The sequence below is a fragment of the Acomys minous genome (assembly GCF_964271855.1).
Source record: "Acomys minous genome assembly, chromosome: 9".
In the NCBI taxonomy this organism is placed as follows: Eukaryota; Metazoa; Chordata; class Mammalia; order Rodentia; family Muridae; genus Acomys; species Acomys minous.
In genome coordinates this window covers 81,154,087-81,166,446 of record NC_140490.1, presented here as the reverse complement: position 1 = coordinate 81,166,446, position 12,360 = coordinate 81,154,087, and the positions used below count along the sequence as shown (strand labels likewise).

At 56.8% G+C, this 12,360-nt stretch overlaps 1 protein-coding gene across 1 annotated transcript; it reads left to right on the top strand.

Moving 5' to 3' along the window:
* Window positions 1-1,574: 1,574 nt before the first annotated feature.
* Window positions 1,575-7,932, top strand: ABHD17A (abhydrolase domain containing 17A, depalmitoylase). Its single transcript, XM_084795593.1, has 5 exons — window positions 1,575-1,732; window positions 4,771-5,292; window positions 6,141-6,335; window positions 7,285-7,464; window positions 7,541-7,932. Exons 2-5 carry the CDS (start codon window positions 4,961-4,963, stop codon window positions 7,764-7,766), a joined length of 933 nt encoding a protein of 310 aa, XP_084651719.1. The 5' UTR covers window positions 1,575-1,732; window positions 4,771-4,960; the 3' UTR covers window positions 7,767-7,932.
* The last annotated feature ends 4,428 nt before the right edge of the window (window positions 7,933-12,360 follow it).

The following is a 12,360-nucleotide window of genomic DNA, read 5'->3' as shown; positions in this document are numbered from 1 at the left end:
CAGCCAAGGCTACACAGAGAAACCCTGTCTTAAAAAAAACAAAACAAACAAAAAACCAATACAAATCAAAACCAAAACACAGAAGTCTTCTAAAGGATGCTATGCAAGGGGACTAAAAAGATGGCTCAGTGGTTAAGAGCACTGGCTGCTCTTCCAGTGAACCTGGGTTCAATTCCCAGCATCCACATGGCAGCTTGTACCTATAACTCAGGTCTAGGCGATCCAATACCATCACATAGACATATATGCAGGAAAACAGCAATGCACATGAAATAAAAATAGTAATTTAAAAAGATGCTATGCGAACACTCTCCCTGAGCAATGCACCAGCCCCTCACTGGGAGATTCTAGGCAGGGCCTCCACTCTCAACCATGTTCCCAGCCCCTCTGTTGTATAGCAGTTTTCTTTTTTCTTTTTCATTTTTTGGTTTTATGGATTTTTGGTTGTTATCTTGGCTGTCCTGGACTCGCTTTGTAGGCCAGGCTGGCCTTGAACTCATAGCGATCCGCCTGCCTCTGCCTCCTGAGTGCTGGCATTAAAGGTGTGTGCCATTTTTGTAGTGATATATTTTTTAATGCTATGGAGAAATTTACTATAGTCGTAGGGGTACGTAAGAAAGAAAGAAGAGAGAAAGTGGGTGTGAGGGAGAAAGAGGGTAAGAGTAAGAGACAAACAAGTGAGGAGAGTGGAAGTGGAGCAAGAGCAATTTGTTTCTTTAAATGTTACAAGAAGAGGTCTTTGTTTTATACACAGAGAAACCTTGTCTAGAAAAATAAAAAACAAACAACCCAAAAAAGATGAGGCTGGCTCAGTGGTTGAGAGCATTTACCGCAGCCAGGTGTAATCAAGGGAGCAGACAGGGTTTCTAAAAAGGGTCTTTCAGTGTAACCCTAACTGGAACTCTGTAGACTGGCCTCAAACTCAGCGATCAGACTCCCTCTGCCACCCAAGGGCTGAGACTACAGGCCTGTGCCACCCCCAGGCCCCCCCCCCTTTTTTGACTGTATGTATGGGGTGGCTGCAGAAGCCAGAAGTGGGCCTGGGGTCCCCTGGAACTGGAGTTACAGAATGATGTTAACCGCCTTGTGGGTGCTGGGAATCGAGCCCTGATTCCTCGTAAGAGCAGACAGTGTTTTAGAGCTCAAAATGAGACCCTGAGAGAGACTTATTTGACCTCGCCTCTTCCTGGAATGGAGGGACAGGAAGGCAAGAATAACTTAAATAACCACTGGACAGCAGACTCCGCCCACTGATCGAGGTTAGGTTGAAGCCCAGCCCCAAGATGGCCCTGTGCTTCTTCCCTGGCCAAGACCCTGTTTCCTCTAGATCATCCACCCTCAGGTCCACTGCGGTCCCGCCCCTGGAGTAGCCCCGCCCGCGCCACAGACCCCGCCTTCCACCTCTAGCCCCGCCCAGTAACCAGGCCCCTCCTACCCATGGCCCCACCTCCAATGCCAGCCCCGCCCTCACAACAACCTACCCAATCCGCTTCGCGGTCGCTTTGCCCCCGCCCCCATAAACAGCTTTGGGAGGGGCCTCCTAGCTGGCGCAGTCCCCTCGCATCACTTCCGGGGCGGTGTTAGAACAAAGCTCACTTCCGCCCGCGGCGGAGCTGCGGTGGTGGCGGCGCAGGAGGCCGGGCCTGGGTCCCGAGGGACAGACGGACGGACACACGGGCGGGCGGCCGGGAGCCATGGAGTGCGGCCCCGGGGCCGGCGGGCGCGGGCGGCGGTGAGTGCGGGCGGGCGGGCGGGCAGACGGACGGACGGACGCGCGCGGCCCGCGGCGGTTTGCGGAGTGGGGCCGAATCGAGCGTGGCCCTGCGTCCGAGACCTCCCTGCGCCCTCCGGGGATGGCTGCGGGACCAGTGCACCCACCCCGGCTCCCTGGCTCCCCCACGTCCTGTGCAGCGATCCGGAGCGATAGCTTAGCCTCCTCGGGACGCGGCTGTGCTCCGAGAGACGCCCGGGCCCAGCCGCAGACCCCCGAGCCAGCTCCGGAACCTGCCCCTAACCCCAACCCACACCACCTCCGCTTCCATTTCTCTGCTGACACTCGCCGGCCACCTCTGCTTCACGTCTGGCGTCTTCCTGCCCGCTGGGGCCCACAGCAGGCTTCCCTTATGCAGCCCGGGACTCCTTCATGGCTCCTCATCATCCCCACGCTGCAGCAGAGCCCAAAGGTGCAGCTCGAGCCGGCCCTGCTCCCCTGGCAGCTCTTTTTGCAGTTTTTCGAACCCTCTTTCGCCGCCCGGGTTTACCTACCTTTCCCGTCCTCGGTCAATTAGCTATTTCCTTTTTTTTTTTTTCCACTTGTGTGCGCCCACGCGGAGGCCAGGGGACGGCTTTCTGGAGTGGGTCCTCTCCTACCGTGTGGATGGATCCCCTGTTCCAACTCGGATCTTCAGACTTGGTTGCAAGCACTGAGCCATCAATCTGTCTGCATTCTTTGCACTTTTCAGCTCCTAGGAAGGGTCGCTGGCTGACACGGGCTGGGTGAGACATGCCAGTGCAGACAGTGGTATGTAGGTCGTCCTAGCGCCCTTACAGTAGCCTGGCTTCTTGTAACACCGGGGCTTGGTTTTGGTTTTGATCACAATACTTAAGGCTTTTCAGTGGCAGTAAGTGAAGTAATCTTGGCTTACGCTACCATCTGTGACATGAGCTCCCACATGCTGTCAGTCCTCAACATATAACACTGGCAGATCTCCGAGATTTATGTCTTCCACAACTTCCTCATTTTCTCTGCCTGTTCAGAACATAGTTGGGTTTTTTGTTGTTGTTGTTGTTGTTTGTATGGTTTGGTTTTCCAAGGCAGGGTTTCTGTGTAGCTTTGGCTGACCCTAGAATAGCTTTGTAGACCAGGCTGGCCTTGAACTCAGAGATCCTCTTGCCTCTGCCTCCTGAGGGCTGGGATTTATAGGCGTGCACCACCACTGCCGCCGCCGCCGGGCCTCAGCACATGGTTGTTGAGTGAAACCAGGTATTTATTGGTCTTACTGGTCCTGCCCCTGGGGAGTTTTCTTGTTGTAGGGTGGAGAGCTGGTTAACTGTAGAATCATGAATATGAGGGGTCCTCAGGATGTGGACGACTCAGGTTGCTGGCATCGGCAGGGACAGACTTGAGAGGGAAACTGAGGCCTCTCCTTGTTTGATTTGTCGAGAAAGCATACTGCAAGATGAGACCCCAGAGGTTGTGGCTAGGGGTGCAGTGGGTGAGTAGGAAGGAGGATACCCTGAAGAAGGAGGCCACTCTGTGGGTGTGTGCTGCAGAAAGTGTCAAGGTAGCTAGGGGGCGGTGGCCTGGCATGGGAGGACAGTGACTGAGAGGTGACCCAGGCAAGGAGGCTAGAGTACAGTAGGGAAAGGTTCAGGCGGGGCCAGCGGTGGGACAGCAGGACTAAGGATCTGTGGGAGTGGCCTGGAGGGACACAGCCTCTTCCCTGGCTTCCGTGGTAGCCCTTGTTCACCCCGTTCTTGTCCAGTGTGGTTCTCCAGGGGTTCTCCTCACCAGACTGCAGATGCCTCCAGACCCATCACCAAGGGGTGTCACACGAGGAGGCCTGGACCGTAAAGCTGGTGTCTCTGAACATTGACCTTGTGGACGTTTCTGGCAGGGTCATTCCCTGCTAGGCTGTTTCGGCTATTCAGGATCCTGGACAGAGGCCCAGGTCCCCACCCACTCGGTGGTAGGAGTGTTCCCGGTTACAGATGTGGCCTGGTGTCTCTTAGAGACAGGTTAACCTGCGTCTGAAACCCGCTTCCTGCAAGCTGTGGCCTTCTTGACACTATCTTTGTCTCTGCTGTGGCTGTCATAGCTGTTCTTCCAGTGTGGCCCTGAACTGTGGACTGCGACAGCACTTTCCCTACCCCCTGACCTCACATCTGAGTGTCATGTGCCTCCCTTTGCCTGTTACCCATGTCCCTCTGTCCCTGCGGACTTACATGCTGTGACCTAAAACCCAGGTGTACTTGGATATCCTGTTAAAATGGAGTCTCCTGACTTCCTCCCAGGCTGTGAGAGAAGGCAGGCATGGTCTGGAAATGTCTCTGTGTCTGTCCCTCGGGCAGCTCTGCACACAGTGGCAGTGGCTTTGGTGTTAGCCAGACACATTTCAGAGTGTCCTGCAGCATTTGAGTTTCCACTGGAGTCAGGCCCCTGCCCCCCACTTAAGGAAGTTTGCTGCCTCTGAGAGGCAAACAGTATCCACATTTGTAGGTGCAAGGAACCCAGGCCTGGGAGGTTGGGTGACGGAACCCCAAGTTTGCAGCTGCAGGAGACCAGCCTGGCCCCAAGCACAGGGACAGGACAAACCATTGTCCCAGCCAATGGGGCCCTTCGTCTGACTTGCATCCTGTCCTTGTTCCCCGGTCTTTGTGACTGTTTCCTCTGTCTCTGTTCCAAGGCCCTGTGGCTCCCCTCCCCCCTCCGATCCCCCTGCGTGGGAGCCCAGGAGCCTTTGGGTCTCTTTGGCTCAAGACCTGGGCTGCCTTTGTTACCTGTTCTGGAGGATAACTCCTCCAAGGTCGGAGGGAGGCACTGGCAGGGCGGGCAGAAGGGTCTGGGCATAGGCTTGGGCGTGCTTGGCGGGGCGTACATAGCAGGAGTTGGATCAGAGGCCCAGGAGAGGCTGCTGGGTGAGCTAGGCCAAGAGGCCAAAGATAGACCGCGGATGTGGAGACAGGTCTTCCTCCCTGCCCGGCACAGGCTGGCACGTGGTTCTGTCCCTAGCTTCCTGGAGGGAACCCACATCTTGGTGTCCCCCACAGGGTGTTCCACTGTATGGCATGGAGACCTGTGGCTGCGAGGCTCCCGGAGGCTCGCCTTGGACCACGATGGGGCCGGGCCACGGCCTCCTAACGGGACTGAGGTGTGCGGCCCACGAGCCTGGCCGCCCGCTGCCTGCGTCTCGGAGCACCCCCACCCCTCCCCTGGCCCGGCGCGGGCCGTGCGCCCGCCATGAACGGCCTGTCGGTGAGCGAGCTCTGTTGCCTCTTCTGCTGCCCTCCCTGCCCGGGCCGCATCGCTGCCAAGCTCGCCTTCCTGCCTCCCGAGCCCACCTATTCTCTGGTACCTGAACCCGAGCCGGGGCCCGGTGGCGCCGGCGCTGCCCCCTCAGGTCCCCTGCGGACCTCAGCGGCCACCCCTGGGCGCTGGAAGATCCACCTGACCGAGCGCGCTGACTTCCAGTACGGCCAGCGCGAGCTGGACACCATCGAGGTCTTTGTGACCAAGAGCGCACGCGCCAACCGCATCGCCTGCATGTATGTGCGCTGCGTACCAGGTGCCAGGTGAGGTGGGGCCCCCCCAGGCTTCACTGCAAGGGTGCATGGATAGGGCACTGCCTTGTGGTCCAGCCCACCTTACCCCTTTGGTGACGATCAGGAGATCCCGCTTTCAGGTCCCCACCAGAGGGTGAGGTGGAGCCCAGAGTCCAAAGGGTGAGCTTTTTCTTACGGGTCAGGCAGGTGCTTGAGGAAGCTGCCCAGGCACAGGCACAGGCCTGAGGCCAACTGGGAACAGGGTGGACCTTAAGATTTTGCTAGTGGCCAGGGATGGGGCCAGTCCTCCCCCTCGCAGTAGAACCCCTTTGTGGAGGCAGTGAAGAAGCAGGCTCTTTCTCGTGCGTAGTTCCCAGTGCCGTGGGGGTGTGCATGCCACCGCTGAGATGGCCATTGGCCTCCTGTGCTGAACTTGTGGCTGTTGAAACTTAAATTCACAGTGGGTCCTGGGTCCCTCTGTGGATCCTGCTGTACCCTGTAGCTGGGCACCCTAAGGCCTGCTGCCTGACTACAGCCAAGGGCTACAGGACTAACTAGCCTTCAAATCCCATCCCCAGCAGGCACAGAACACACACACACACACACACTCACACACACACACACACACACACACACACACACACACACACACGGTCTCACATACATGCATACACACACGGAGGCAGATACACACATACCCATACATACATACGCACACATGAATACACACGCATGCTCTCTCACACACACACACATGCACACACTGTGGGAGCCTAGCTATGAAGCTGGGCTCTTCTGTGTGGCTCCAAGTAGAGACAGTGGGTGCTGCTGGCCGCCAGTGTGGGTGGTCAGCCTGTGCCTGTGCCCTGCACCGTCAGGTACACAGTTCTCTTCTCGCATGGCAACGCAGTGGACCTGGGCCAGATGTGCAGCTTCTATGTTGGCCTGGGCACACGCATTGGCTGCAACATCTTCTCCTATGACTACTCTGGCTATGGGATCAGCTCTGGCCGGCCCTCAGAGAAGAACCTCTATGCTGACATTGACGCTGCCTGGCAGGCCCTGCGGACCAGGTGAGGGCCTGCTTCACATCCCCTCCCCAGGGCTCTCTCTGTGGACTCACAGAGCAGCGTCCATGCAGGGAGTGTACAGGGGCCCCCACCCTTGTCATTAGGGCCCCATATGGTGCTGGAACTGACGGCCCTGGGGAGGTGGGGACCCTGGTTGGCCTGGAGATGTGCCTGGTATCACTGGGCTGGGTCCCCTGGTGCTACTGCTGCTGGCACTGGGGACTTGAGTGCCCTCCCCCAGTGCCGCAGGTGCCAGTACCCTGGGCTGGCTTCCCCCTGCTTGCACTACCCAGCAGCCTGGAGAGTCACTGAGCTCTGTCCATGTGCCCTAGCACAGCACTGCCCTCCAGGGACCTCCCTCAGCACTGCAGCTAAGCCTCCCCGCGGTGGGCGGAGCATAGGCCTGGGCTGTGGGTGGTGCCCAGCCGGCATAGCTGGGGGGCGGGGGTCTTGATCAGCACACAGGAGCAGTGGATTGCATCGAGGTGACACTCCTACCTGGGATCAAGGGAGGTTTGCCCAGGACAGACAGCTGGGACCTACGGCAGGGCCAGCACTAGCCGCGGACCTACTCTGGTAGGAGCTGGGAATAGGCTGGTTCCCAGGACCTGAGCAGCCACATTGCCTGTGTTGTGCAAGCTTCTAATTGGGCAGGAAGGACTCAGGGGGCCCTAAACTGGGCCGAGCCATCCGGGGACACGGTCTCCTAAATTCCCAGAGACTCAAGTTGGTGGAGAGGCAGCCCTGGGAAGAGTCAGCCGGCCTCCTCTTTGGGGTCAGGAGGGAGCAGGAACTTTCGATCTGGAGTCTGACTTGAGTTGCAGCCTGCCTCAGTCAGTCCCCATGGTCCTGGCTCCCTCGTGGGTTGGACTGCGGGAAAAGCCAGGGAGCCACCGCTGGGCAGGACCCTGGGAGCTGCCCAGCTCCAGATCTGCCTGTCCTGCCCCGACAGGTACGGTATCAGCCCGGACAGCATCATCCTGTATGGCCAGAGCATTGGCACGGTGCCCACAGTGGACCTGGCGTCACGCTACGAGTGCGCTGCGGTGGTCCTGCACTCGCCTCTCACCTCCGGCATGCGGGTGGCCTTCCCTGACACCAAGAAGACCTACTGCTTCGATGCTTTCCCTAAGTGAGCGTGGAGGTGGGGCCTGGGGGCGGGGCCTGGGGGCGGGGCAGGACCCCAGCCTGATCATCTTTTCCCTCAGCATAGAGAAGGTGTCGAAGATCACGTCACCGGTGCTCATCATCCATGGCACAGAGGACGAGGTGATCGACTTCTCTCACGGGCTGGCACTGTATGAGCGCTGCCCGAAGGCCGTGGAGCCCCTGTGGGTAGAGGGCGCTGGGCACAACGACATTGAGCTGTACAGCCAGTACCTGGAGCGCCTGCGCCGCTTCATCTCCCAGGAGCTGCCCAGCCAGCGCACCTAGCCAGGCCGCAGGGACCTCGACAGTGTACGGGCCTCCTGCCGGGGCTGCATGTGACCCGGCACCCCAGGGGCCGCCAGCCGTGTGCAGGTGACACAGGTCCCTCTTCTCTCCTCGTGGAAACAAAGAGAAGGAAAGAGGGAACTTAATTAAAAGGTTTCAGATTTTAGGGTTGCCTTGGTTTCTTCGTGGCTCCAGTGCGCCTTCCTAGGGCTGGGAGATCCCTAAGACCGGCCGGGGATGGGGAGCGTGAGGAAGACCTCAGGTGCTCCCTGCTGGGCCCCCACCCAGGACTGGTCCCCCACTGCACACAGGGAACAGGGTGGACCTTAAGATTTTGCTCTTAAGAGCTGCTCCCAGTCCAGATGCAGAGATGGCAGGTCGGTGGACCCCAAAGCCGGGGCCAGGTCGTGCACTGCCAGCTGGGAGCTGAGGAGGTCTCCCCGGGAGGTGGCCCTAGGGTGCTGTGCTCTGTAGAGTTGAGCCGTGCGTTGTTACCTCTAGCCATAGGGTCCCTAGACTGAGGAAGGGTTGACTGCAGGAAGTTGGTCTCCTGGCGCCCTTAGCTGACTCCTGACGCTGCAGGGTCACTTCAAAAAGAAGGTGGTGCGTTTGGGGGTGGGGGCATGGAACCTGAAGAACAGGTGATTCCAAAAGCTACTTTAGTGCCGAGCTGGCTCTCAAGCCTTTGCGCCAAAACGCTTCACCAAATCGGGGCATTCCTAACCCTGCGCCCGCTCATCTCTGCCATCAGGACCTTGGCACAGGTTGCAAGGGTGCCCTCACTAGACTCCCTGTCCGACGTCCCACTGCCTGGCTTGGTTCTCCTCCCCCGCCCCCCAGGCTGTTCCAGGGCGGAGTCTCCACTGTGATCTCAGTGCAGGCAGGAAAGTGGCTGCACGCAGGCCCAGGATGCACATGGTCAGGAGGGATAAGTGATCCTAGCTAGGCTGAGGCAGAATTGCTACCAGTATTTAGGGCAACCTAGGGTACAGAGCATGACCCTGCCTTAAAAAGCTTTTTAGTGGGGCGGCGGGGGACAACAAAAAACCAACCAGCAAAGCTGTGTTCAAATACTTAGAAGAAAAGAAATGCTTTTCTTTGGTCCTACCCCTCTCCCCAAGCCAGCTGTTGGTGCCTGTTTCCTGGGTGCTAGGGATGGGACCCAGGGCTCCCTGCCCAGGCGGCAGGCCGTGTGCTGCAGCCCCAGCCCTCTTTTTGCTCTTTGAGACAGGGTCTTGCTCTGTGGCACTCTGAGCCTGTGTGCTGCTGGGGGTGCATGCTGGGGAGAGACAAGGTCCCACTGTCTCTGAGCCTGGTGAGCTGTAACTCACATGTAGCCTAGGCTGTGCAGGGAGTTGTGGCCTTAAGCCTTCCCACTGCTGGAGATGACAGGCATGAGCAAGCGTGTGCACTACAGCAAGTTAAAAACAAAAGGACAGGCAGGTATGGTGTCTGCATCCTTTTAATCCCAGCACTCGGGAGGCAGAGCCAGGCGGGTCTCTTGAGTTTGAGGGCAGTCTGGTCTACAAAGCGAGTCCAGGATATCCAGGTCTACACAGAGAAACCCTGTCTTGAAAAACCCAAACCCATTTATTAGGGGGTGAGACATATGTGCCACTACATATGTGCAGAGGTCAGAGGCCAAGTGTCAAGGGTCAGTTCTGGGACTGGATTCAGGTATCAGGCTTGAAGGCAAGTGTCTTAACTCACTGAGCTACCTGGCTTGGCCGACTACAGCCAACTTTTTAAATGCTTCTGTGTTTTGCAATAGCTGTCTCTGTCACGATTAGCTGTTCAAAAATTGGATAAAAGTACATGTATTATAAAGATGCATATTTAAGTCATCCAAATTTCCTGGCCTCTTTCTATCCAGTTGGTTTGGTTGTTTGCGAAAGTGTTTTATATATTCAGGAAATTGGGGCTGGGGAGACAGCTCAGCGGTTAAGAGCACTTGCTGTTCTTGGCAGAGGACTCAGCTCAGTTCCCAGCATCCACATGGAGCTCCCAACTGCCTGTCACCCCAAGGGCCCCAGGGCCTCTGGACTCCCAAGCTCCTGCACACATGTGCGTGCACAGACACACAGCTACAGGAAACAAGGAAGTTACCCCTTTGTTTGCTGGCAATTTTGTTGAAGTGTGTGAGTGGCCTAAATCCAGGTCTCTGTACCACTAGAGGGCAGGTGCCCCGAGAGGCAAGAAAGGAGTCCCAGCGCCCCTGAGCTGGAGGCAGCTGTCAACTGCCCCACATGGGTGCTGGGAGCTGAACCTGGATCCTCTGGAAGAGTGGCCACCGCTCTTTGTTGTTGTTGTTTTGTTTTTCAAGACAGGGTCTCTGTGTGTAGCCCTGGCTGTCCTGGACTCGCTATGTAGACCAGGCTGGCCTCGAACTCACAGTGATCCACCTGCCTCTGCCTCCCAAGTGCAGGGATTAAAGGCGTGCGCCACCATCTTAAGTACCGGACAATATCATGTAATCCCCCCTTGGCTCTCTCTGCTGGACACTTAGCACTTGTGGCTTGTGCATCACAGCTCAGTCTTGGGCGCCGTCCTCACCTTGATTGGTTCACTTGTACAGGTGACCCCTATGCATCTGTCAGCAAGAAGCACAGCATCTGTGGGTGGGCGCGCACCCTTGTGTGCCGTCTCTGCCTGCCCACGAGAGGCAGGGCATGGCGGTAGGGCTGGGAGCCTGCAGACCATGGACAGGACAGTGACCCCAGCTCCTAGGTTGTCTGTGACTCCCTGTGTCTTATAGTTACTTCTTAGTGTCTTGCTCCCCTAGGCTCCTTTTCACACACACCCCTTCACCAGAGGCCATGGTCCACTCCAGGAAGTCCCCCATCTTTGGTTTGGCTTGGGGCCAGGCTGCTCTCCCGGCAACATGTTCATACCCTCATTGTAGTGGTTTCCTAGACCACACATGGCCACAGGGCCCTGGGCTTTCCCTCGTGGTCCCTACACCTGACCTCAGACCCGTGGCTGCTAGCCGTCCCCCATGGCTGGTGGGACCTTCCTGTCTCGAGGGCTCTCTGTGAGCACCAGCTGCACCCCGTTGGGAAGAAAGGCAGGGACCAGTGACTTGCAAACCCACTGTGTCCTCTGGGACAGCTACTTCCTTTACTCAGCATGTACAATGGGGACAAGGATGTGTTGGACATGCGCCCCTTTGGCTGAGGGCCCATGTCGGATGCTGTGCCTGGCTGACCTGTCCACTCTCATCCAGTCATGCTTCTGTTTTAGAAAAGGGTTTTACATAGCTCAGGCTGTCCTGGACTCCCTCTGTAGACCAGGCTGGCCTCAAACTCACTCTGTAGACCAGGCTGGCCTCAAACTCACAGAGATCTGCCTGCCTCTCCCTCCCTAGTGCAGGGAGTAAAGGCGTGCGTCAGCAGCACCCAGCTCTGGAACTCATTTATAATATCCAAGAGTACTTTGGATTCCCTGATCCTCCGGCCTCCACCTGGGGAGTGCTAGGAATAAAGGTGTGCACTACGTTCTCAACAAAACAAAACAAAAAAACTCTAGCTGAGTGTGGTGGCGCACGCCTTTAATCCCAGCACTCAGGAGGCACAGGCAAGCTGATCGCTTTGAGTTCGAGGCCAGCCTAGTCAACAGGGTGGGTCCAGGACAGCCAGGGCTACACAGAGAAACCCCATCTGGAAAAACCCAAAACAAAACAAAACAAAACAAAAACAAACAATGGTCAAAAAAACATCCATTGCTCAGCTTATCTTCAGTCACTGTCCCCAAGAGAAACAGCCTGAATGGGCTGGAGAGATGGCTCAGAGGTTAAGGGCACTGCCTGCTCTTCCAGAGGTCCTGAGTTCAGTTCCCAGCAACCACATGGTGGCTCACAACCATCTATAATGTGATCTGATGCCCTCTGGTGGCCTGAGAGCCCTGTATACATTTAAAAAATAAAAATAAAAAAGCCGAAGCCTGGAGGATGCATAAGTGACACAGACCTGCAGTCTCTGTCCCACCTGACTGAAGTGTGTGTAGCTCTCCCCACGGTGCAGGTCAGAACAGGCACACTCTAAGTCTCAGGGAGGTGACAGGCCTTGAGGGAGCCTTAGCATATCTCTGAACCTGAGTTAGGCCCCCAACGCTTTAATCTTGTCCCTCAGAAGGGAGCCCAGAGCTCTCAACACAGGGGTCCTTAGGAGTTCGCCTCTGGGGCTTGGTGTGGTGCACACATTTAACCCCAGCCCTTGGCTGGGCAAGTGGATCTCTTGTGAGTTTGAGGCTAACCTGATCTAAATACTAAGTTCTAGGACAGCCAGAACTGTCTCAAAAGAGACCTGAAATACATATAGCCAAATGTTGGATAGGCATGGTAGCCCAGACCTGTCACCCTCCCTATACACCAGATCCTGTCTGAAAATAAAACAACTCACCCAGGGGACTAGCCAAGGCCTATGCCTGAACCCCAGGGGTACTATCACAGAGAAAGCGACTCACCTCTTGTGCCTTGTGGGAGCAAGCTGTTTATTTATCCCAGAATCCTCAGTGGCAGAGCTGTGTGCCCTGGGTTCCAGCCTTGACAGGTCCTTAGGCTTGCACGTGTAGGTGGCTTGCGGTGTGAGGATAGTAT